This window comes from Sinocyclocheilus rhinocerous, unplaced genomic scaffold (genome assembly GCF_001515625.1).
Source record: "Sinocyclocheilus rhinocerous isolate Xijiao unplaced genomic scaffold, SAMN03320098_v1.1 scaffold226, whole genome shotgun sequence".
NCBI lineage: Eukaryota > Metazoa > Chordata > Actinopteri > Cypriniformes > Cyprinidae > Sinocyclocheilus > Sinocyclocheilus rhinocerous.
This window is the reverse complement of record NW_015631726.1, coordinates 662,978-688,107: the sequence shown is the minus strand read 5'-3', so window position 1 is coordinate 688,107 and position 25,130 is coordinate 662,978. Positions and strand designations below refer to the sequence as shown.

At 39.0% G+C, this 25,130-nt stretch overlaps 1 protein-coding gene across 1 annotated transcript in view; it reads left to right on the top strand.

Annotated features, from left to right (window-relative positions):
- The window catches only part of LOC107741926 (receptor tyrosine-protein kinase erbB-4-like), a 375,191-nt gene extending 351,494 nt beyond the window's left edge, over positions 1 to 23,697 (top strand). The window contains exons 21-27 of the mRNA XM_016554742.1: positions 11,507 to 11,662; positions 15,017 to 15,092; positions 15,272 to 15,418; positions 16,578 to 16,675; positions 16,815 to 16,985; positions 20,600 to 20,933; positions 22,237 to 23,697. Coding sequence (XP_016410228.1) covers positions 11,507 to 11,662; positions 15,017 to 15,092; positions 15,272 to 15,418; positions 16,578 to 16,675; positions 16,815 to 16,985; positions 20,600 to 20,933; positions 22,237 to 22,922 — 1,668 coding nt within the window. The 3' untranslated portion in view covers positions 22,923 to 23,697. The remainder of the gene's footprint in view (positions 1 to 11,506; positions 11,663 to 15,016; positions 15,093 to 15,271; positions 15,419 to 16,577; positions 16,676 to 16,814; positions 16,986 to 20,599; positions 20,934 to 22,236) is intronic.
- Positions 23,698 to 25,130: the final 1,433 nt, after the last annotated feature.

The window sequence follows — 25,130 nt, the reverse complement described above, 5'->3', positions numbered from 1 at the left end:
GGGTTAAAGGTTTGAAATATTGCATAAATTACATTTGACTGAAATGCTTGTATTGAAACATTTTGCATTCTACCTATGATAAAGCTGTGGTAGATGTTAAGTTTTGTGAATGACGGCCACTGGTTGGAAGCCTTTTAGCTGCGTTTATGATCAATCTGCATAACTGTGTCACGTATATGTTCCCGTTTAGTTCCTGTTGTCCTTATTTGGTCCTTCCAGTTCCTTTTCCCATTATTAGTATCACCTGTTCCTTGTTATTAGTTATCCCCATCACCTGTCTGCCCCTCGTTATCTGCCCTATTTATTTCTAGCCCATTCTGTTCTCCCTGTTCTGGAATTGTTTGTCAACTCCTTGTGCTATGTGTGATTCCCTGAACAAAAGAATTAAACGCCTTTGTTTTGTACTCCTGGTCTCCTCGCTCCGTGTTCCTCACAGTAGCAACCCGAGACAGAATTCCAGACCCACACAAAAAGTGAGCGGTGACTTTTCCTCGCGTTTGTTTTTTTCTCCCTTTTTGAAAAGTTTTTTTGTTTTCCTTGTTTTCCCCGCGGCTATGGAAATTGCCGCTCGGTTCTCCGCCTTAGCTCACCTAGATCTCCCCTTTGTCGAGTATTCCTGGGAGTTCTGCAGGCTCGCCGCGGCTACGACCCTCGATGATGCCACCATTAATTCTCTGTTCTGGCTCGGGGCCAACTACCATCGCCCCGTGGACCTCCCAGACACCACGGGACTGAGCTGGAGGGAAGGAATCCTCTGGTGTCTGGCCCCGAGCCAGAACCAGCCCGCCGTCCGCGGCTCACGCAAGCCCGCAGCCGTCCGCGGCCTACTCTAGTTCACCGGACGTTAATGTGGCAAGCCCGCCGGACTATAATATGGCAAGCCCACTGAACATTAATATGGCAAGCCCGCCAAGCATTCATGTGACCCCAGAATCCGCTCTAGAAAGCTTTCCTTTGTCTCCTGAGTCTCCTTCGTCTCCGCTGTTTCCGTCCAGCTCTCCATCGTCTCCATCGCCTCCGCTGGTCCCGTCCAGCCCTCCTTCGTCTCTAGAGCGCCCCCCAGAGCCGGCTTCAGCCCCAAAACTCACTCCAGTGCCAGCTCCTCGAAAGCGCATTATTAGTATCACCTGTTCCTTGTTATTAGTTATCCCCATCACCTGTCTGCCCCTCGTTATCTGCCCTATTTAGTTCTAGCCCGTTCTGTTCTCCCTGTTCTGGAATTGTTTGTCAACTCCTTGTGCTATGTGTGATTCCCTGAAAAAAAGAATTAAACTCCTTTGTTTTGTACTCCTGGTCTCCTCGTTCCTCGCTCCGTGCTCCAGTCAGTAGCAACCCGTGACAAACGGTGACTGTAAAATATGTATAGGTATGGAAATGACATGTTTTGATATTTGGGATATGGTCATTGCGCTACGTTGGGGGCCATAACCCCCCTCAAACCCAACACCCAATATATATATATATATATATTTCAGGGTTCACTCACATCCAGGAGTCAATGTCAATGGAATAATTTTAATATCCACCAAAATTGGTGCCACCAAATTGTTTTTGATAAAATGCATTCTATAGGATTCTATAGGACCTTTGTTTGTGTGGCTCTGATATGAACATAAATAAGAAATTCTGGGGGCCACGTTCATATTTTCTGAGTAGGCAGTGCTTTTCTCCCCAGACTGTAATGTATGACTCTTGAGAGCACTCCAGCTCTATTTGTCTCCATGTTTTTGAGAGGCCTCACTGCTAAAACTCTCTCTGTCCGTGGCCTAAAAGACAAAAAAATGCTTCTCTTTTTCGTGCCTCTTAACCTTCCTTACTCAGTGCAGAAATAAAAATAGCTAAAGAGAAGGAAAGCCTTTGATATAGGCACATCTACAGTATGAGATGCTTTGCTTTAAGTTATTTTCCTCCGCTAACATTATAATCATAACTTTTATTGCCTAAGTGATTTGAAATTTTAAAGATGATCAGATATGCTTTATGTACAAATAAGACTCTTGAAAAGCCATGCCAGTATGACATAATCACTTTTTTTGTGGTACAAGCAAGCACTTTCTCCGTCTGCAGGTACAGCTGTGCACAAGTCAAGATTATTTACCCTGAAATGTACATTTCCCTCCTCTCTACCTCAGCTCAGCAAACGCAAAGATAATTGCATTTTGATAGACGATTAATATTAATGTAGGCTCATTAATCTTTGAAAAGCTCTTAAGACCATGTCTTTGGTGAGACGTACTGCAGTGCGTGCAGAAGGAAAGAGGAAGGCAACAGAATGGTTGCCAGTCATGGTCATTTGTTCTTGATTGTCACTTCCTTTGTGTTTGTTCATGTTTGCTTCAGAGGCCTGTCATTTTGTGAATGCGTCTGGTTTTTGTATGTGCACAAGTATGTTTCTTTAAGTCAGTCTTGTCAGTTTATACAGTACATCATAGAAACAGTGAACAGACTGGAAATGGCCCATAAATGTGTTTTCAAATAAACAAATACATTTTCAAATAAAAGAATAAGCATAATATAATTCTTTAATATATATATATATATATATATATATTCAAGAATTATATTATGCTTATTCTTTTATTATTATAATATTGGTAAAATAATATTATTATACAAATGTGTTATGTGAATTTTCTGTATGATTTTTTAAATGTAATTTATTCTTGTGATGGCAGATCTGAATTTTCAGCAGCCATTACTCCAGTCTTTAGTGTCACAGTTCTGCTGGTGTGCCCTAGTTGGCCACCAGATGTCACTCTGTGTTTGTTTGGGCACATGGCTTGTTGTGTGTTTGTTGGTGCCATGTGCTCTCCTGTGTATTGTCTGACCCCGCCCTTCTTGTTATCTCATTATTGTTTCAGTTACTCCACCTGTGTCTCCCTCGTTACCCTCCTCGTTTGTCTCCCTATTTATTCTCCTGGTGTCTGCAGTCCTGTGCTGCTTCGTTGTTTTATGTCAGTGAGTATTCGTTGTGTGTGCGGTATGTTCATCTTGCCTTGCCTTGCAGTGCTCTGTCCTGGCCTGCCTGCTTACCTGTTTTCCCCCTCGGGGTAGTTTTTGTTGTGGTTTTGTTTTATTTATTTATTTATTTTATTAATAAAAGACCCATTCTTCCTGCACCTTGAGTTCTCGCTTCTTCCACTCACCCATCTGGTGACAGAACGAAACATGAGCCACATGAGGACTCAGCGGAGAATGGGCTCAATCCAGTTACCAGCCTCCAATACCTGAAGCATGCTTCAGGTAGCAAAACTAAGTTCCCTGAGTCAACAGGGGGCTGACTTGAGGGAATTTGCTAAGGAGTTCGGGAGTGCTGCGGAGGGGCTGAACTACAACGATGCGGCTCTCAAGGACCTGATTTCCTATGCCCTTGATGAGCCCATCAGCACCTGGAGGAGGTTTGGCACGGAGCACCTGTCCTTTGGGGCGTTTGTGGACTTTCTAACCCACAACGGGAGTCAGAGGTGCCTTGGCATCCTGACATGGGGGCCAGTTCAGAGCTTCTTCTCAAGATGGCCACCAGTCCAGAGCCTCGTCACAAAATGGCCACCAGTCCAGAGCCTCTTCCCAGGATGGCCGCCAGTTCAGAGCCTCTTCTCAAGATGGCTGCCTTTCCAGAGCCTCTCCACAAAATGGCTGCTAGTCCAGAACCTCTTCACAAGGGGGGCCCAAGGTGTTTGAGACTAGTTTCCAGTTTGGCGGACCCACCTCTATTTTCAGTGCTTTTCTTTTTGGGCTCGGCTGCGCTCTGAGCTGAAAGCCGCTGTCTGCTCGACCTTGAGCGTCTGTTAGTAGCGATGTTAGCTGCTGGCTGATCCGATCCATGTTTAATCACATTTGGGGATTCCTCACCCGCATTCATTAATGCTTCAAATCTGTTCTCAAGATGTATAGGGGGTGGTAGAATACCAGTATTCACAAGCCTTGTCATAGCCGTATCTGGGGTAGAGGATGCTATGGCAGCAATACGAGAAACTCGTGACAATCTGATGTCTCGAGTGCCTTTGGGTCTCGCTCCCTGTTTGTGCCATCGATTAGTGTGACAATCAGTTTCGGCTTGTTCCTCTACACTTGGTATAAACTGTTGAGATTGACTAGGTTCATGGGACTCACCGGCTGTATGCTGAGGGGGTCCGTGACAATGGTCTGCTGAGTGTTCTGCCTGTTTTGGAAGTCCAGCAAGTAACTTTGTTTCAAGAACCGCAATCCTTTGTAGAAGTTTGCAGTAGTTCATGCAGCAAGTAGATTCAACAGGAGGCATTTTCTTTCTCTTCTGTTTGAATGTGGGCAGCTGTGTTTTCCCTTCTCCGGAATGTAAGCTGCTGGCAGTGGGAGGCAAAAGTCTTCTTTTTCGTGGATTTATTCCAGTCCCAGAGAGTTTTTAGTTTTAGTGTTTGTGCCAAAAATATGTTGTTTGAGCACTGTGCTGATCTGCTGAAGTAAAAATCTTAGAAAAATCTAAGAAAAGTACAGAAATAGGGAGCAAAGCGCAGAGCAGTAAGCAAAAACGTCCGAACGGTAGCGAAGCCGGAAGCGCACTCTAAAAGCATGCAATCTCACATTTTTATTAAAGTTTTTGACTCTACAGTTGTGTAATACCATACAATAAAAAAAAATATTTTCCAATGTATTTGAAAAATATAAAAAAAAATTGTAAAAAAATATATTTACATATTTTTTACAAATACATTTTTTTGCCATTTTTTTGTATATTTTTTAAAATATATTTTGAAAAAAATATATTTCAAAAGCATTTTAAAAATATATTTTGCCCTCCATATATTTCAGTCAAGGAAAATACATTCACATGTAACATGTAACAATCCCCTCTTCACTGCCACTGTAATGGACAACAATCACAGCTATATTTTAAAGGGGTGGTCCACCACATATGAACATTAATCAGCGCACACATCAGTAATGGCATGCTTGCTTGACATATCAGAACCAGTGGGGTTCATTCTTGGGTGTTACTCATCATGCTTGAGCTTCTGTGAAAACCAGTGAAGATTGTTCTTGCACATCAAGTATGATTGAGCTTCTGTTTATGTTCGCTGTTTCTGTTATGTCCACAGGAGGGACGCCACCCCATAGTCTCGTCCCGTCATGGCCGCCACTCCAGAGCCTCTCCACAAGATGGCTGTCCAGTCCGGAACCTCTTCACAAGGGGGGCCCAAGGTGTTTGAGACTAGTTTCCAGTTTGGCGGACCCACCTCTATTGTCAGTGCGAGCAGCTGGCATCACTGCGGGGGTCTCAAGTTTGGTGGTCCTGGAAGACCCAACTCTGGTGGTCCCTAGTCCAGTGTCCCTGGAGGACCTGACTCAGGTGATCCTATGTTCGGTGGTTTCTGAGGTCACTGAGCAGCCCGCTCTCCTTGTCTCGGCCATGGAGGCCGCTAAAGAGCCACCCGATTTCACTGCTGCTGCCATGAAGGCAATCACTGAGCAGCCCGCTCTTCTTGTCTCAGCCATGGAGAGTCAACTCAAGAACCTGCTCCAGTCCAGGAGCCTTCAGATTCCACTCAGGAATCCACTCCAGTTCACGAGTCCGCTACAGAGCCTACTCCTACCCATGAGTCTGCTCAACCATGGTGGTCAAGAACTCTGCCTGCGCTGCCTTGGTGGTCTATAGCGCCACTTTGGTGGTCTTCAGCCCCACCTGCACCAATGTGGTGGTCGCCAGCTCCACCATGGGGATCTTCAGTCATGCCTGCTCTGCTGTGGTGGTCTTCTGCACCACCGTGAAGGTCTTCAGCCTTCTCTGAGAGGCTGTGGTGGGCTTCAGCTCTGCCCTGGGAGGCATCAGCTCCACATGCTCCGCTCCGGTCCACATCCCTCCTAGACATTTTGTTTTCTGTTTTAGTATGTGGAGCATCTGGAATCCGCTCCTTAAAGGAGGGGTTCTGTCACAGTTCTGCTGGTGTGCCCTAGTTGGCCACCAGATGTCACTGTGTGTTTGTTTGGGCACATGGCTTGTTGTGTGTTTGTTGGTGCCATGTGCTCTCCTGTGTATTGTCTGACCCCGCCCTTCTTGTTATCTCATTATTGTTTCAGTTACTCCACCTGTGTCTCCCTCGTTACCCTCCTCGTTTGTCTCCCTATTTATTATCCTGGTGTCTGCAGTCCTGTGCTGTTTCGTTGTGTGTGTGTGTGTGTGTGTGGTATGTTCATCTTGCCTTGCAAGTGCTCTGTCCTGGGGCCTGTTCTTCATACGTCGCTTATTACAGCCGAGATGAAATGTCACATCCAAGATGATATCATCGCGCTAATCAGGATCTGGCTAATTCGGTTCTTTGAACGCACATGTTGTAGATGATTAGATTAGCTGGATTGAGTTATCTGAGATAATTGCACGTTCATGGGTTGGTTTAAAAGGGGTTATGTATCGATACTCGAAACCACGATCAGCAATGCAGCGATTGGCTGGCGGCAAGACAGCAACGTAATGACATCATATAATTAAAAAAGACACCTGACGAAAAACTTTACAAATTTTTGGACTTTTATAAGGAAACAGCCAAGCGAACAAAACTACGTAAATGTTATAATAGATAAATGAAATGTGCACTGTTTTTATTTTATTTAAATTTTTTTACATGATTCCCAATTATTTAGATTCACGATTTGTAATATTTGTACAGGCTTTACAGATTTGTTATGTGACAGCATTAGTTAAAGTTTCTTATTGGTCAAGATCATGTTATCTGCATCTCCTGCGCTCCGTCAAGCCACTCCCATAATAGCTGTCATCACTTAAATTAATGCACAACTCTACATTATCTGTATAGCATGTGTGTAAGACTCGAATACAATTATGAAGTATTAATTTTATGACGAATAAATATTTCAGTGAGTAAAACTGTCTGTGTCTATATTATTAAAGACTACACAACATTATTATATTATCTTTAAATGAATTTTTAAATGATCATTATTTTAAATGGTTGTCCCTGGATTAGTAGGGTACTCTTGTAATAAAGTAGCGGTGGTAGCGGACAGATTTTAAGTATCAATTCTGCTTAAAAAGATGCAATTTAATCCTGTTTACATTAAATAAGCCTGCTCCTGAGCAGGTTTATGCTTATGGACCTGTTGCTATGACAGCAACTCCAGGATGAGCTTCGAAGAACCAAACAATCCAAGATCATGCCAAATCGTCAACAATCAAATCCAGCTAACTGAGTTAGCGACGTACGAAGAACGGGCCCCTGGCCTGCCTGCTTACCTGGTTTTCCCCCTCGGGGTAGTTTTTGTTGTGGTTTTTATTAATAAAAGACCCATTCTTCCTGCACCTTGAGTTCTCGCTTCTTCCATTCACCCGTCCGCTGACACTTTAGTGTCAAATGAACTTTCATAAATAATTCTCATATGTTGCTTTGGTGCTCAAGAAACATTTATTATCAGTGAAAACTTGTGCTCCTTAATATTTTTGTATTAACTATAAAACATTTATCAAAGTTCAAAAGAACAGGATTTAATTGAAATATAAGTCTTTTGTAACATTATAATCGTTTTTACTGTCACTTTGAATCAATTCAATTGCTGAATAAAAGCAATAATTTCTTTTAAAAAATCTTACAGCCCCAAAACTTTTGAACAGTAGTGTATGTCTAGATGTGATACAGTCCTGTGAAATGTGGTTATGGGTGTGTATGGAGAAGAGGAAGTGATTTTTTTTTCCCTTCAGCAGGCACAGAGGGTGTAATCCCCACACCATTACCTCGGATTACATTTGCTTGCTGGGAAAAGATTGCAAACGCATGGCATAAAGAGATTTGTTCCCTCCTTCTTGACAGTTCTGCAGATATGTGTGTATTTCAAAGCAGGCAGATTAGCATTTCTTGTTCAACCCTTTAGTAGCACCATTGGACTGGATACCGACCCCTGAGGGACATTAAGGACTTATTGTTTAATTTATTATCTTCTACAAATCCCATTCACACTACCCTCATGTGGCCTTACTACACTAAACTAACTAGAACCACAGTCACTTTTTACTGTGGAAGGCTTGTGTTGGATGAAGATTTGAATGCAAAGACTGTCCATATTTTTCTTTCAGTATTAAATGAATTATGTATATTTAGAATTGATATAATATGATAATATAATGGCATACTGGATTTATTTCCTACTGTTTTAATCACAGTGCATTCTGGGAGTCCCTTTGCTACAAAGGCCATAATGAGGAATCTTAGTGGGAAGCATAATTAAGATGCCAAGAAAACGATGCCTTTGAAACCTGCCTCTATAGGCAGCTTAGTTGGTTTTGGTAAAGGATACTTGTTTCATAACATAAGAATTGTCTGAGCAACCTATTAGTCTTTTTTTACTCTTGTTAGTAAAGATCATCCTCTTTCCCATCTTAACCCAAACCCATTTGAATGCGGTTGAAATAAACCCCTTTCTTCATTTCCAGCCGGTTCACTCATATTCTCAGCTCATCTTAAATTGGGGATTTCTCTTTCAGAGCTGCGGCTGCCATCATGTTAATAAGCACAGTGGAAAACACGCTCTCAGATCTGACTGTGCTGCAAGTCATGAGTCTAGACTGTTGACATGCTGCAAAGCGAGCCACTTTCCTCATTCATTACGTTTTATGTGTCACTGGTTTGTTCCCAATTAGAATTGAGCTCTCACTCAGGTTTGACATGTACCCATTTGATTAGAATAGATACAATCGAAAATGAGAAGAATATCCAGCAGATTTGGCTATTTTTATAAAGGAAAGTACTCCTTTTATGTGTTGTTTTGCACTTCAAATAAAAGCAGAAAATCAGATTTTTATCTCCAGTCATTTGAATTTAAAAAGTTCATTGAAGACTACAGTGGATACAAGCAATTCAGCAACAAGATGATAAGAAACGCCTGTGGAATCACAAATCTTAAGTTTTTTGCATAATTTGTAGTCTGATTCTAAACCTATTTAGAATATTTTAGCAAAATCAGACAATATTGTGTGTAATGTATACCACAATATTAACTTCTTATTATTGAATTGTTGTAAATAAATACCACATCAGTGTTCAAAAAATGCTGGGAAATCACTTCATAAATCACCCACTGACTTTCAAAGCTGCTACATAGTAACGACTTTCTACTTCAAGGACCTTGATAGAAATGTAGTGGAGTGAAAAGTACAATATTTGTCTTTCAAATGTAGTGAAGTTAAAGTCATAAGTTCCCAGAAAAAAATAATACTCAGGTAAAGTACAGATACTCAAAAAGTGTACTTAAGTACAATACTCAAGTAAATGTACTTAGGTACTGTCCGCCTCTGTTAATAACTAAGTAAATGGTAAGATAACAAACTGAATATCATAAAATGAGTTTGTTCATTTGAAATACAGAAGAACTCTGTAACTTCTAGTTTTATGTTAACCACACAATTGTTCATATTCTGACATAACCATCAATTAGGTTCAGTGTTGTTTTTGTTAACTAAACCCAGAACTAATTGAAATAATTGTAATTTAAATAAATAATAATAATAATTCCTTATATTTTTTTCCATTCAGTATTTATATTTGATTCTGGTTTTATTTCAATTACAAATAATTATATTTATTTATTAATAAAATAATAAAATAACTGATTCATTTTATGTTATGAAATATTATACAAATTTACTTAACCAGTAATCTGCAAAATAAAGAACTGCACATGAATACATAAAAAATATTTTTCAACCATCTTGCAAAAAAATGATTATTTTTTTCTTCCAGAAATAGCCAAATCTGTTGATATTTCTCTTCAGTTCCCTATAAAAATAAATGCACTACAAGGACTTCCCCCAGTATATGATGCATTGCCGACTATGTCTATAGCAACAGCAACATGGTGCTTTACAGGTGATGTAATACACTTTCCTCCTATGAATAAATTCTCACAGCTATTTGATATTAAAAGCGCTTATAACCAGACTCTTTCTGTGATGACAGACGGAGTCTTCTCATCTCAGAGAGCACCTGTGATGGGCTACACTGGACCTCTCAAATTGTATTTCCCCACTTTTACAAGCTTGCTCTCACTATCTCGCTTTCTTAGTAAAACCATTTTGCCACAAGCTGTCCTTACCTCTCCACCAATCACATTAAGATTTAAATTTCATCCAGCCACCAGCTCAAGGGCACTTGAAAGCCCTGTTAAAGAAAAAGTAGAGAGGCTGTTTTCTTGTGAACGGATCGCGGCCCTGCGAAAGGCCTCCATGCTGCGGGTTGGACTTAAATCGATTACATGCATTGTTCGCTCCTCCAGAAAATTGATATCTGGAGTTTTCATTGTTTTGCGATACACGGCCACGCCTGAGAAGAGACTCATCGCTTATCAATGTGAACAATCTCCATTAATAATACTGTGACTTTTTCCACTGTAATCCCTCCACAAAGTGTCTTTGAAAGTGATGGTAGAACAAACAAACTTTGATTTTACTGCTAATGCCTTCTTCCTCACCATTTAATTTTAAGGCTACAAACTCTTCCTCATAATGAATCTTCATTTAATCATGCCAACACATGCAGGAATACATGAAGAATTAGCTTATGAGAGATAGTGATGGTATCATATGAATTTAAATGTGTATTGTGCAGTAATATCTTGTAGTTTTGCAGTAGACCTTATTTAAGCACATTAAGTAAATAAAACTGTAAATAAGATAGCGAATATAAAAATTAATTTGTTCAACTGAAATATTGTCCTCTTTTATGTTAGCAGCTTAATTGTTCATAATTGTTGGAAATTGATTATATATAACTAAAATAAAAAGAAAAATGATTGAAATAACGGTAATTGAAATAAAGACAAAATAAAATATACATATTAGATGAAAAACGAAAACTTGGAATTAGAAATGTTGCTTTGGCAATTAACTGAAGTAAATAATTTTCAGTTGAAGTACTAAAATTACTTAAACTAAAACTTAAATAGCTATATATAAACTTTAAAATCTTAAATGATTCCCTTTGAGCTAAATTGACCTGTTTCCCTTACAAATATAAGCACATAACAAAATTACTAGACCTTAAACAAAGAATAAATAAATAAATAAAACTAAAAAGAAAAAAAAAAGAAAACTGAAAATATAAAAATAAAAGCCAATTCAAAATATCAAAAATACTATAATAGTATATAACTAATACTAAAATAGCACCAATTAGTTTTGGTATATACACTCAAGATACAGCTGGCAACTTGTCATATAATTAGGCAGTACTGTGGGGGGAAAAACTATCCAAAAAAAATATCCAGACTGAATTTACATTATATGTAATATAAATTTTCTTAACCAGTAATCTGTCAAATGAAGTACTGTAGATGTAATCAGTATTATTCAAATGATTTTTGCTTTTAATTAATTTGATTAGCTTGTGAGATGGTATCATCACGCTTATTATTAGCGTTGATGATGATTTTGATTGTCACACAATCAAACAGTCAAATTACTGTCACTGTAATTGATGATGATTTTAAAAAAGTCTATGTGTGTGTGTGTGTGTGTGTGTTGATGCAGGGTATGATGTACTTGGAGGACAGGAGACTTGTGCACAGGGATCTGGCTGCTCGGAACGTCCTAGTGAAGTCACCCAACCATATAAAGATCACTGACTTCGGTCTGGCTCGCCTTCTGGATGCAGATGAGAAGGAATACAACGCAGACGGGGGCAAGGTCAGTGTCACATGACCCCAACAAGACAAAGGGCACGCACTGACTTGTTTGCATAACATCATTTTATATGTGCTCTTTGTGTTAGAGTAACAATGCTTTGAGTAATCAAGAAATGTGCTACACTTAACATTCATCCCTGGGTTTTAGAACACAGCCTCTAATGACAGGCTAATTAACAATGTTTGCTAAGGCCAAATGTACACTACAAAACAGAAGGTTTCACTCTGCACACATTCAAAAACTCACAGGTTCTAAAGGATCATGTTGGTGCACACTATACACGACTAATCAAAGCCAGAGTAAATGCAGACTAGTTAGACAGTGTGAAATATGTGCTTTTATTTTTCTGAGTGATCAGATTTAAAGTTTTTGCCTCATGATGAAATGGGCAAAGGATTTTTGCTTTTCATTGAAGGAGAAATCCAACAACGAAAATGAATGAATGAATCAATCCTGTTTTTTCTGTTTAAAAAAAAAAAGGCATATTCATTCTAAAAAGAAAATGCAGTGTTTCAAGTATTACAGAATAGCATATTGGTACCTGTATATTTTACAATTTATAAAATATACAGGCACTATTTTTCATTAAGTGACTATGTTAATATATCAAAATCAGCCCTTTGCCTTGAAATGTACTTATAACCACCATAATAATGCAGGTATTAAAATATAAAGCCACATGATGACTCAGAGTTTATTGTAAATGGCCTTTCCATAAAACATGGCCAGTACTCATATAAACAATTCACAGGGTCAAACACACAAAGACAAAACACTGTCACTGTAACACATTACACTAAAATAATGCAATAAACTAAATAACATAAAATGTTTAACAAAACACCCTAATGTAAATTAGTGGTTACAAAAATGAGAAGAAACAAAACTATTTGTTTAAAATATACCGGGAATGTCCTTTTACTGTTTACAATACATACAGTGCCTTGCGAAAGTATTCATACCCCTTCATTTTTTTCACATTTTGTTATGTTGCTGCCTTATGTTAAACTGCTTTAAATTACTTTTTTCCACATCAATCTACACTCCATATACCATATTGACAAAGTAAAAACAGAACTGTCACAACTTCGTAAATTTATTTAATATAAAAAACTGAAATAAGTACATTGCAGTTAAGTATTCGTACCCTTAACTAAATATTTAGCTGAAGCACCTTTACAGTCTCAAGTCTTTTTTGTTTGATGCGACAAGCTTTGCTCTTCAGCATTTGGCAATTATCTGCCATTCTTCTCCTCACCTCTTCACCTCTCAAGCTCTGTCAGGTTGGATGGAGGCAGATGCACATTTTCAGGTTTCTCCAGAAATATTTAATTGGGTTCAAGCTCAGGCTCTGGCTGGGCCACTCAAGGACATTCACAGAGTTGTCTATAACTGACTCCTGCTGTATGCATAGGGTCATTGTCCTGTTGGAAGGTGAACCTTCTGCCCAGTTTGAGGTTCTGAGTGCTCTGGACTAGGTTTTCATTAAGGCTATCTCAGTATTTTGGTGCATTGAGCTTTTCTTCTACTCTGATGAGTCCCTCGGTCCCTGCCGCTGAAAAACACTGATCTTCCATTAAGGGTAACAGAGACTACATACTTCTGTGACCCTTCAGTGAAGTAGAATTTTTTCCTGAACTCTTCCCCAGATGTGTGGCTTGACACAAACCTGTTTCTGGGCTCTACAGGCAGTTCTTTTGACCTCAGGGCTTGGTTTTTGCTCTGATATGCATTATCAGCTGTTAGACCTTTTATTAAGACCTGTGTGCCATTCCAAATCATTCCCATTCAATTGAATTTGCCACAGGTTAACGTCACTCGAAGTGTAGTGACATCTACAAGCAATATGTATGCTCCTGAGCTAAATTTCCACTGTTCCAGATATATAAATATGATGATATGATATGATATGATATAACACTTTATTGTCAGACGAGTCTGAAATTTTTCTTGCATGACAGTATCTGTGTTTACAACAATCAACATCCTTTAAACAACAACATGCACTTCATCCACACACAAACAAAACACAATATACATTACACTCCCTTAAACATTACATTATGCCTTACCCTCCTACTACACTTCTACAACTACACCATGTTCACATTACTCTTGATTTTTGATTAAGTGTCTTATTCAGCTCCAGGATCGCCTGATGCACAAAAGAGTGTTTCAGCCTAACTTTGTTGAATCTTGGGACTCTGTACCTCTGGTTTGATGGTAATAATTCAAACTCATCAATGGAATCATTTAAGTTTTTTATTTTTAATAAATTTGCTTTACCATTATGGTGAATGGAGTGTAGATTGATGTGGGAAAAAGTAAATTAAAGCAGTTTAACATAAGGCAGGAACATAACAAAATGTGAAAAAAATGAAGGGGTATGAATACTTTCGCAAGGCACTGTATATGGTATTACATAGTTTTTACTTGCAAAAAACAGTATTTTATAGTGAAACTACATGTAATGTTAAACCATCTACAGTTTTTCACTGTAAAACTTACAGTAAACCAATTAACAGGTATTTACTATAGAGTTTTAAAGTTTTTCAATAATTTAATTATTTATTTATTTATTTATTGCCACTAAAGCCATACCCTAAATAAGAAATATCATTTGACTTTTATCTTTCATCAGTAAGGAACCACCCAGAACTAGTAAGCCCAAGTAACCCAATAGCAACGCACTAGAAATAACAAAAAAAAATACATAGCAAAAGCATAGCAACACCCTGGTAACCAACCTACCCTAACATTGTGGCAGAGAGTCACTCTTCCATCCTCTCTGCACCTTTTCATTTCAAACAAACTTCCACCCACCTGCAGCTGTGTCCTTTTCCTGCACTTCACTTCATGTACACATTCCATCTTATCTATCTGAATCTCCCTCTTTGTGCTGTACCAGAATAGAGCACCCTGGGACTCTGTTCTATTCAGCTCCAACCATCTACCTTTTTAAATCAACCATGTTTGTTCTCCCACAGAGGAAAAACTCTAAAGCTTTAGCGTGGTTTGATGCCGAGCAGCACTGCACGCACATTTAGCCCAACCTGTTTCTTCCAATAGCAAAAGATGAAAAGAATCAGATATCATTGATTATTCCATTTCTGAAATATGAACGTTCCAGACTTAATATATAATGCATGATTCTGTGATAAGGTTTGGTTTTAGCAATGTAAGCTTTGAAGAAACTTTGTCAAGTTGCGTAAATAAACAATAAAGCAGTACTTGCTGTGCTCACTTGATGAGTGCTATTTTATTTTAATTTTGTTACTTTATTACATTTTCATGTACTGTATAATTGTGCATTTTTTATTCAACATGATCCACTGTTCCCTCTTGTTTTGTCAGATGCCTATAAAGTGGATGGCTTTGGAGTGCATCCACTATAGGAAATTCACCCATCAGAGTGACGTATGGAGTTACGGTGAGATGAGCCTTAATTGCAGTTAATTGCTTCAGTAAAATGTAACTTATCTTATTTAAAGTCTAATTTCAAGTGTTTTCATGCAGTTAGACTCTGTATGAATCAGACAAACACCGACCCGACAGTCTCAACACATGCCTACAAGCTTTTAAATTGATGTTTATTGGATTTTCTTCCAGGAGTGACTATCTGGGAGCTGATGACATTCGGAGGAAAGCCGTACGATGGAATCCCAACCCGAGAGATTCCTGACCTTCTGGAGAAAGGAGAGAGGCTTCCTCAACCTCCCATCTGCACTATTGACGTCTACATGGTCATGGTCAAATGTAAGGGAGCTTTGCACAAAATTTCATCCCAAATATTTTTTTCTTCACACCCATGACACATCATGGTAGAAGTTTTTATTTAGTGTTCAAGCAGGTCAGCTAAGGAAACCTTGAGTTTATACTGTAGGTCAGTGACCTTTGAATCCTGTTGTGTATAAGTAAACTGCTACATAATTATCAATAAGAAATTGTAGGTTATTTATTAAGACATTTAAAATGCATCAACATGATTTAATGTTTTTATTGTGACACAGTTGTTCAGTACAGCTGTTTTTCTCTCAGCCTGTTGATCAGTTTAAGTCTGACGTCATGTGTTTACAAATGTTCCTTCAGATCCTAAATAACAATGTTGTTTTTGTTAACTAAAACTAAAACTATTAGAATTGCTAATTGAAATAAAACTAAAATAAAATACTATATAAATATCTGATGAAAAAAGAAAAATTAGATATGCTGCAGAGGAAACTTTAAAAAAATTAAAAAGTTAAAATATAAAAATTACCAAAACTTAACCTGAAATAAAAATAAATATACAAAATAAGAAAAATACTAAAACTAAAAAGAAACCGAAAATAAAAAAAGCTAATTCAAAATATTTATTTTCTAAAATAGTTTATAAATTGTACTAAAATAAATTAAAAGCAAACAACAAACGGTGCTACATCTTTTCTGAATAATTAAAATACTGGTGTCTGGGACATTGTGAGTCATGAACTAAACAGCTATTGAGATGTGTTCTTACTTGAAACCGAGTAGAGGCTTGGACCCGGAAACAATATTGGGATAGAAATATGTTTACAGAACTTACCATGAAAGTAAGTTAATTCCAGAGAATTTCACTGCAGAAATATGAAGCTTGCAGTTTTGTTAAATCACTTATTTTAATTGCTCTGTATAAAATATGTTATTTGAGTTGTTAATGCGCTCTACTGTTCTAGGCGGATGAACTTATCAACTTATCAGCATATTGTTATGTGCGTTATTTTAAACACATTTTCTATTGTTTTAAAAATAGAGGGAAAATGATTTCTTTGGTATTTGTCAGCATTTCGCAGATGCTGAAGCCAGAACCTTCTATTAAATGTACAGAAAGCTCACAGCATTGTTTATCCGTTGTGTTCTACTTTGCTGACTGAAGTTGTGCTATGTGTGTCCCCAGGCTGGATGATAGATGCAGACAGCAGACCCAGATTTAAGGAGCTTGCAGCAGAGTTCAGCCGTATGGCAAGAGATCCACAACGTTACCTAGTCATCCAGGTAAGAGCCTCACTGCTGGGCTCAAATGGCCATGATGTGCTGTACAATAATAAAATAAAAGAACAAATGATAAATAAAACACATAAGCGTCATAAAGTCTTGTTTCATGATATCTCAAGCCCAATGCTCTCTGTGTCAGGGGGACGACCGCATGAAGCTGCCCAGCCCCAATGACAGTAAGTTCTTTCAGAGTCTGCTAGATGAGGAGGAACTGGAGGATCTGATGGATGCCGAGGAGTATTTGGTGCCACAAGCCTTCAGTATTCCTCCACTGGCATACACAACCAGATCACGCATGGACCCCAACAGAGTGAGTGTACTACCCGATCACACACTCACACAGAGTCATTTAATAAACCACACTCTGTCAGAGACAGTATAGCAGAGACGGGCCACTTGTATTACAATGAATGGGGTAAATTGAAATGCCCAGTTTGGAAGCTCTAGTAATGGAAGGCATGTCTTCCTCATAAAAGAGCCAGTTTGCAAAGTCATCGCTTGGTCTTCACAACAGTTCTTGCTTTTTGATTGATGTCACAAAATGTGAATTGGCTAGACCTAACCTGAAAGAAAATAATTGTAAATTTTTTGTTTTGAGTGTTTATATATAATACCGTTCAAAAGTTTGTAGTAACCAAGGTTTTTTTTTCAGCAAGGATGCATTACCAAAAGTGACAGTAAAGACTTTTAAATTGTTACCAAAAAAATCTACATTATTATATATTCTTGTGGACTCCCTATTCATCAAATATCCTGAAAATTTTTTTTATCATGGTTTCAACATGATGAAAAGATTCAATGCTTTTTGCTGAAAATTTAGCTTTGCCATCACATAACTAAATTATATTTAAAAAGAAAATAGAAAATTAAAAATAGAAAATGTGTTTTAAATTGTAATATTTCACAATATTACTGTTTTTTTTCTTTTTACTATTTTGATCAAATAAATCCAGCCTTTTTTGAGCCTAAGAGACTTCTTTCAAACTTATTAAAAGTACTGAGCCCAATCCTTTGAACGATAGTATCTAATTTGAATGTATCGTAAGGGACTTTGGAATCAGTCAGTGTTTAGTGGCTAAATCGGACTGTACTTTGTCTATGCAATTGTGTAAAGTCTTTCAAAGTCATTGGATTGTCATTTTTGCATTTCTTTAATGTACCTATCACTTCATCTCAATACTTGAAATCATAATAAGCTCTAGATTTCTGTTTTGGTAAAAAGTTTGAAGAGAATCAGTTCACTTAGGTGGCACTCTTCAGGATAGCACGAGTCCTGTCAAATATTGAAATATGTCTTTAGCAGGCAAAGGACAAGAGGTCGTTGATGCACTGAACATACATCATGCATCCACATTTGGGCATTTTGCACATATTTACATATTTTAGGATACCTTTTACATTTTAATGCACTTTTAGTTCTCACTCCATGAAGCTCTATTTATTGCTTGTCTGAGGCTGAATTGAGTTTTCAGATGAGTCCATCATCTAACTGACGTTGACCTTGGAGTGGATGGATGCTCCCCTGGCCAATTAAGTGCCGCCCACACGAGCATCCCAGAAAGCCCGGCCCACCATTCCTGCACTGACAGATGCTACGCTCTCCCACAACGAACCTGTCTGCCGTTGAGAAAAGAAAAGGAAGTCTCACAATTCGATAATCCCCCCCTATTGATAAAGGCTATTGAAATGCTGAGATTCACACAGTCTTTTTTATTTACAGGTGCTAATTTGTCTTAGCATTTTCAAAAGCAGCAGTGCTTTTTGTGACATGCATTAAGGTTTTCCTGTAGAGCGGAGGAAGAAAAAAAATAAAATCGCCCTCAATACGTGTGCCTATAATGGGCTTTCATTACAGAGGCATACCAGTATAAATAACTGGATCCTCACTAAAGTGAAGATGATATTTACCCATTGACAGGAAGTCCAGAGTGGGTATTTGCTCTGTGTTAGTCAGCCATGAGCACGTTATTAACTGTTGGTGTGCGCAGCGGCAATGGGAACGGACAACCGATTGGGATGCATCTCAAACAGCTCTTAACTGTAACTTAGTAAGACAAAATCTCAGGGTTCAATCAGTCTTTGCCAGGGACTTAGAACGGATTTAGCGAGGGTGTGAGAGTGTGTGGGAGGGGTGGGTGTGATGAAATGTTTCCTCTTTTCGTCTGGACCGTGTTCGCAAACCATGTGTGCCATTTTGCATTCTAACTTGCGTTTTGTTTTCGTCTAACTGGGAGAGAAAAGAGAGTGAGCGGTATGAATATCAATGAGGGACATCAATCCTTCAGAGCCTCTTTGGAACATTACAGAAATCTTTCGCCTGCAGTTTGCCGTATAAACTGAGCTTTGGAAAAACAAAACTCTGCCAAATAACCCAAATAGCGGATTGCAATATTAACTCAAATTCATCTCCACTCAAAATGTTTTGAAGTTTGAGCATAATGGAAAAAGCGTAAAGCATTTTTGTGCATGTCTTTCAACTCATCCTTGGTCAGTGGGTTGTAAATGTTTAATGGGATACTGGGATAAAAGCTATTTTTTTTAGGTTTGGCATAAACATTAAATACTTTATTAAGCTTTATATTTTCATGTTTACTTTGTATAAATTATTTTATACTTTTAAAATAATTGTTATTCCTTGTAAACTGCAAATTTGATTTATTGAATACTCAAATTAAATCTGAAGCCTTTTATTCTCAAGATTATCCAATAATGGGCATTACCATGTTTATTTATATACACTTTCAGTTACTTTCTATAAGACAATAACTATGTAAAGATATAAAATTACTCATTTCATGATATGGCATTTAATGATACTGCCCACTCCTTACACAAGTATAGTTTTACATTAGTTGTGACAGTCTCAACTCTTAGTTCCTCTTCTTTAGAGTAATGGTCTGCCCAGCAGCACTCTTCATTCACAGCAATGAGCTCCAGTGTGCTCAAACAGCATCATGGATGGGTGCTGGAGAAGACATGGATGGAGAAAGAGAAAGAGAGATGAGATGGGTGTTTTGTGGTTAGTGGAGAAGCAGAGAAAATGTCAGTGGTAAGGGGAAATGAGGAAACAGACACTGAATTGAGGACATAGCCAGTGTTTCTCTGAGCAGACAGAACACCTGCAGACTTACTGCAGAGAGATCACAGCATCAGTAGAAAAGTACTATGGTACTAGGTATTACCATGTGAGTATCACACTATAGTTGCAAATTCGATTAAAAATAGTCAGATAACCATCTTGTTTTGAATAATCCAGTGAATTAAATGCTTTACAAAAATCCTTTGGTTTTTGTTTTTGGGGGGGGATTTTGATGAACACAAACCAAACAAGAAGATTGTTCATAGTAAATGAATCTGCCTGCTTAACATTATGCAACACTTGAGTTAAAAACAAAAGAATCAAAACAGTACATTAATGGATCATTGTGACTGAATTCAGATATGGTAATACCATGGTTTTCTCTGAAGTGCTTTAAAGAACCATTTAAAATACCATAAGGCAGAAATATGGTGATCATTTAGTACCATGGTACTGTATTATAGTAACATGGTTTTACCATCTTATACCTTAAAAATGTACTTGGCCTTTTTGCTACAGTCTTGCCGCCTCAGCACTTAACGAAAATCAAACTCACAACAAGAGCTAGAAACAAAGACAGGCAGATGGAGAGTCTGAGGATTAGGAACAAGAAAAAACAAATAGTTTAATTGTGATGAGATTTCTAATTGCATCAGGAGAGCTGTGTTCCTACACACTCGTCTGTTCATTCACTGTTGCCAAGTTTTCATTAAATCTCATAAACTGTATTAATATTTGGAGCCTCGCTGGCATAAAATATTTGCCTCTCTTGAAGTGTTTAATTGTAAAGCAAACAGAAATAGATCATGCCGAAGATACTAAAAGGCTCATTTGTGTTTCTGCAGAACCAGTTTGCGTACCAGGACGGCAGCTTCGGCATGGAGGAGATGATGGCCACTATCCCGCGGGTTGTGGCTGTGTCCGCGGTCAGCCCAGGCTGTTCTGCTCAGAAGCAATCTATGACCCAGCAGGGGGCCTCGGGATCCTCTGAGGCATTTGAAGACAGTCGCTGTAATGGCACTCTCAGGAAGAAGGCTTCACCCAGGGCGAGCACCGGGGAGGACAGCAGTGGCCAGCGCTACAGCGCAGATCCAACTATGATACTGTGTGAGCGCGGAGCAAGAGCTGAGACCGACCAGGATGGATACATGAGCGCCATGCAGGACAAAAAGCCCTCAGGTACTGGAAGGATAAACTGGAGCAAGCGAGGAGATTGATCTAACAGAGCTCTGTTATGCATTTTACACTTGAAATTATTTATCCAGTGTCATTTGTAACCTTCGGTTGTGTTTTTTCAATGATTCGCACTGTTTAGGTTGTTACCCAGTGTTTAGTAATTAATCCTGTGTAGTCAGGTTTTGAAATTTCACTTTGTAAATTTGAGAAACCTGGGTTATGTTCTTGATATTTACAAGGTTAATAATATTGCCTCAACAAATACAGCACAAAACCTTTTTTAATAACTGCTTGTCCATCTGTGTAAATTTCACCATATCCACTCTGGTCGTTTTAAAAGGGATAGTTCACCTAAAAATAAAAATTCTGTCTTTTACTCACCCTCATGCGATTGCACAACTGTAAGATTGACATTCTACAATGGAACACAAAAGATATTTTGAAGAATGTTGGAAACCAAACAGTTGTGGAGACCACTGACTTTCGTTGTATGAACACAAAAATACTGAGACATCTTTGTTCTTTCCTCTTTTAAAGAAGAAAGTAAGTCAGTGAATGATGACAGAATGACAGAATTTGCAATCACTGTGACCTTTTTGCCTTTTCCTTAAATGTTGAAACTACATAGAACCTGTAAAAGTTTCTGACTACAAAGCTCATAATATTTAATGAGAAAAGCTTTGAGAGAATTTGTGATTATTTGTCTGCTCCTAAACATTACATTAAGATTACACTCTTTTATCTAAAGTGACTGACATTGCATCAAGACAAATACTTTTATCCGTTAAGAAATTAACATGCTAATTTACTTACAGGAATCCTGCTAAACAACCAGCCTCTTGTTTAAAATTGCTTAGCTATAGCACCAGTACTCAGTACCCACTAAAACTGCATTAAACATACTATCAAGCAGTTTTTCATAACCCAGGGTTCAAAGCAGTGATTAATCCCTTTGAAATTTCATAAAAGTTGCTAAGACATTAAGAGTTTAGGACAGTTTGAAAAGAAGCTACTGAATCTTGGGCTAATTTGTGTTCATTCTTGCACAGTCATGGGCTCACTAGCACACTTTGTAACCTCAATAATTTTTCTGTAAAGTATACTGAAGTAAACTCTAGCAAAAATGTTCATGAAGAGAACTTGGATTTACTATAACTCTAGGACTTCAGAGAGCATCCTGTTGAGTCTGTATAGAAAACCTGCTGAGATCAATGGTAGTCGGCTTTACCTTAGAGCGCTAGCTGCCACAATGTTCTCATCCTGCCAACCTCCTCTCTTCTGACAGCTCTTTTCTTTTCTCATGCAGATTATCTCAACCCTGTGGAGGAGAACCCTTTTGTCACCCATCGCAGAAACGGAGAGGTCCACACACTCGAGCGAGGTTACCACAGTACCTCCAACGGGCAGCCCAAAGTGGAGGATGAGTATGTCAATGACCCGTTGTACCTCAACACCTTCCATAACTCTGGGGAAAAGAGTCACGACGTATTGAGGAAGAACCCCGTGGCACACACGGCAGCAGCAGCAGTAGTAGCAGCAGCAGCAGCAAATAGTGGAACTTCCACCAGCCAGAACCTTTCCCAAACAATGCAACCAGCGGCATCCAATGCCCACATCACAACACAGCCTCTCTACCAAGGCAAACAAAGCATCTCCACCCTCTCAGGCCACACCCCCCACTCTGCCCATCCCGGACACCCACTCCACCTGATGCACACCCTCCATCCCGCTCACTCCGGGACCATCAAGGCCGACATAAAGCCCAAAAAGACATTTGACAATCCTGAGTACTGGCAGCACAGTCTTCCCCCCAAGGCCACTCTCCACAACCCCGAGTATCTGCAGGACTGCAGCACACGCTTCTTCTACCGGCAAAACGGGCGGATCCGACCCGCCGTGGCTGAGAACCAGGAGTACCTGTCCGAGTATGCACTAAAACCGGGCACCGTGTTGCCACCTCCTCCCTACCGCCAGAGAAACACTGTTGTGTAGCAACAATGACCAAGACAAACAAGAAAAGTTGGAGGTAAAGAGAGAGTCATAGTGTGTTCTCACCCTGGCTCTCACACCAGCATCCCAATCTCTCCGCTCCTCTCTGAACTGGATTTAACACCCAACCTCCAATGACCTGGAACTGATCCACTTGAGTGAGCTTCTCTTCCAGAGGCATTGGTCACAGATGGCAACATCAATCAAAGCTCCTTCCTGCTTGTCTCTCCTCACTTCAATCACCATTAAGACCTGTTTCCCCTACCTGAGCCCAACTCTTCCCAGCATTTGGTAGATGCTACACTAATCTCATTGAAAGCAAGTACTGACGTTGACGTGCAACGTGGGTTGATCCAATAGCAGAGAGGAGTCATTCTTTTGTGCAATTACAGAAATGTTTATCATTTATCTTGTTTTGGGATTTTGTTTTGAAGCTACGATAAGATCTGCTGTAATTTATGACTTCGGATAGCATAGTTTATTTTAGCACTCCATACATGATTTTATGAGGCAGATGTGTTGTATGCAAATCTGCCGTATTGGGAATATCGTTGTGGGCCTTGGGACAAAAGGGCCCAAAATGGTCCTCAATGTCGCCTACTGTTTGAGACTGAAAAAAAGTAAGCGACAGGCCTGGCTGTACGCTACATGCTGTTATATACAACAAAACATATGTTCATTACAGCATGGTGTCAACTGGGACCTTTGATCACCACCTTCTCGAATGGCACATCTTCAAAAGACACAATGTGTAATGTTCTGTTCAAAATATCTGCATAATTCATCTGCACATGTATTGCTCAAACAAGACATTTTTTATTACTTCTATTGAGCCATTCTTCATTTTTGATTCTTAAGTAAGACTGGAACGATTGCCAACTGGAAACAGTCCTGCGGTCCATATTATATGCCTGTAAAACTACACGTGTAAAGGCAACTTGATGAAGACAAGCGCTCCACGCTGAGAACAGTATCAGCACGCATATGAATGAGTCCGTACTGCAGCCCGCCACAAAATCAATAACTTCATAAAAGCAGATCTGCAACAGTCTACTGTAATAACGTTTTTATTGTTGATCTAGCCAGCATTGATCGGTATGCTCACAAAGTTGTCACCTTAAGGTAGCCTTCCTTATTTTGTCATTTAATGTGTGGAACGAAAACCCAGATTGGGTCTACCTTGAACTTTAGAAGCTAAAATCGATACTAGCAACCAAGAGCATCCATGTAGATGGACGTACAGTGGTGAACGGATATTTACACAGCTACAGAGGCCCAGGTTTGTACGGAAGACTCGACAGCACACAACGCCTGGCTCCTCTTCTGAAATATGGCCGGAAAACTGTTAGAACTATTTAAACTTCACCCACATGCGAGTGGATAAGATGCACAAGACTTGCAGCTTTTTCTAGCTGGGTTCATTAAAACTGCAACAGTGAGAGACGTTTTGAAATCAAGAAGGCAGGAGTACCATCATGTAGTACCATGAGGTACAAATGAGAACGTACGAATGGAATATTTGCCCCGAGGTCAGAGATGAGACTGCCTCAAATCTGTCAACTCCATTTGAACTGTCTCCCATAATGACTTTTCTATAAGAAGCGTCTCATGGAACTACACGGATAGGAATTTAGGAAGATAACGCAGCTTATTTGTACATGTTGTTCTCCTCAAATGGTGGAAAACAACTTTGCTACATCTTCGGTAAAACCACGCCATCCAGGTTTCTACGGCTAGATTTGTGTATAGTTTTGAACACTGCCAGTCACTATGCTTTTCTGTTAAGGGGAATAGTAATGTTGTTGTGTTGCTTGGTTGGAGATGTGAAATGGTTTTATAGCACTTAACAGCCTGGCACAGCCACATGAGTTTGTTTTAAACACTAACGGCACTGATTGAATACTCATTTATTATAATCATAGCTACATGACGATAGCAAACACCACCCGCCCACATACGTTTGTTTTGCTCTATCATTTTTTTTTCCTTTGTATGTTTTTTTTTTGTGCTTATGAATATGAAGGTTTATGGTTACATGGAGCACTTTAATTAATGAACATAACAAAGATAGAGCAGAGTTATTTTCATTGTGGGAATTGCTGTTCCCATGTGATAACAGATTAGACAAATGACATTTTTGGCTCTCTACTAGAAACAAAATCAGGGAATGTTAGTGGCGCGCAGTAATTTTGCCAAACACAGATGTTTACT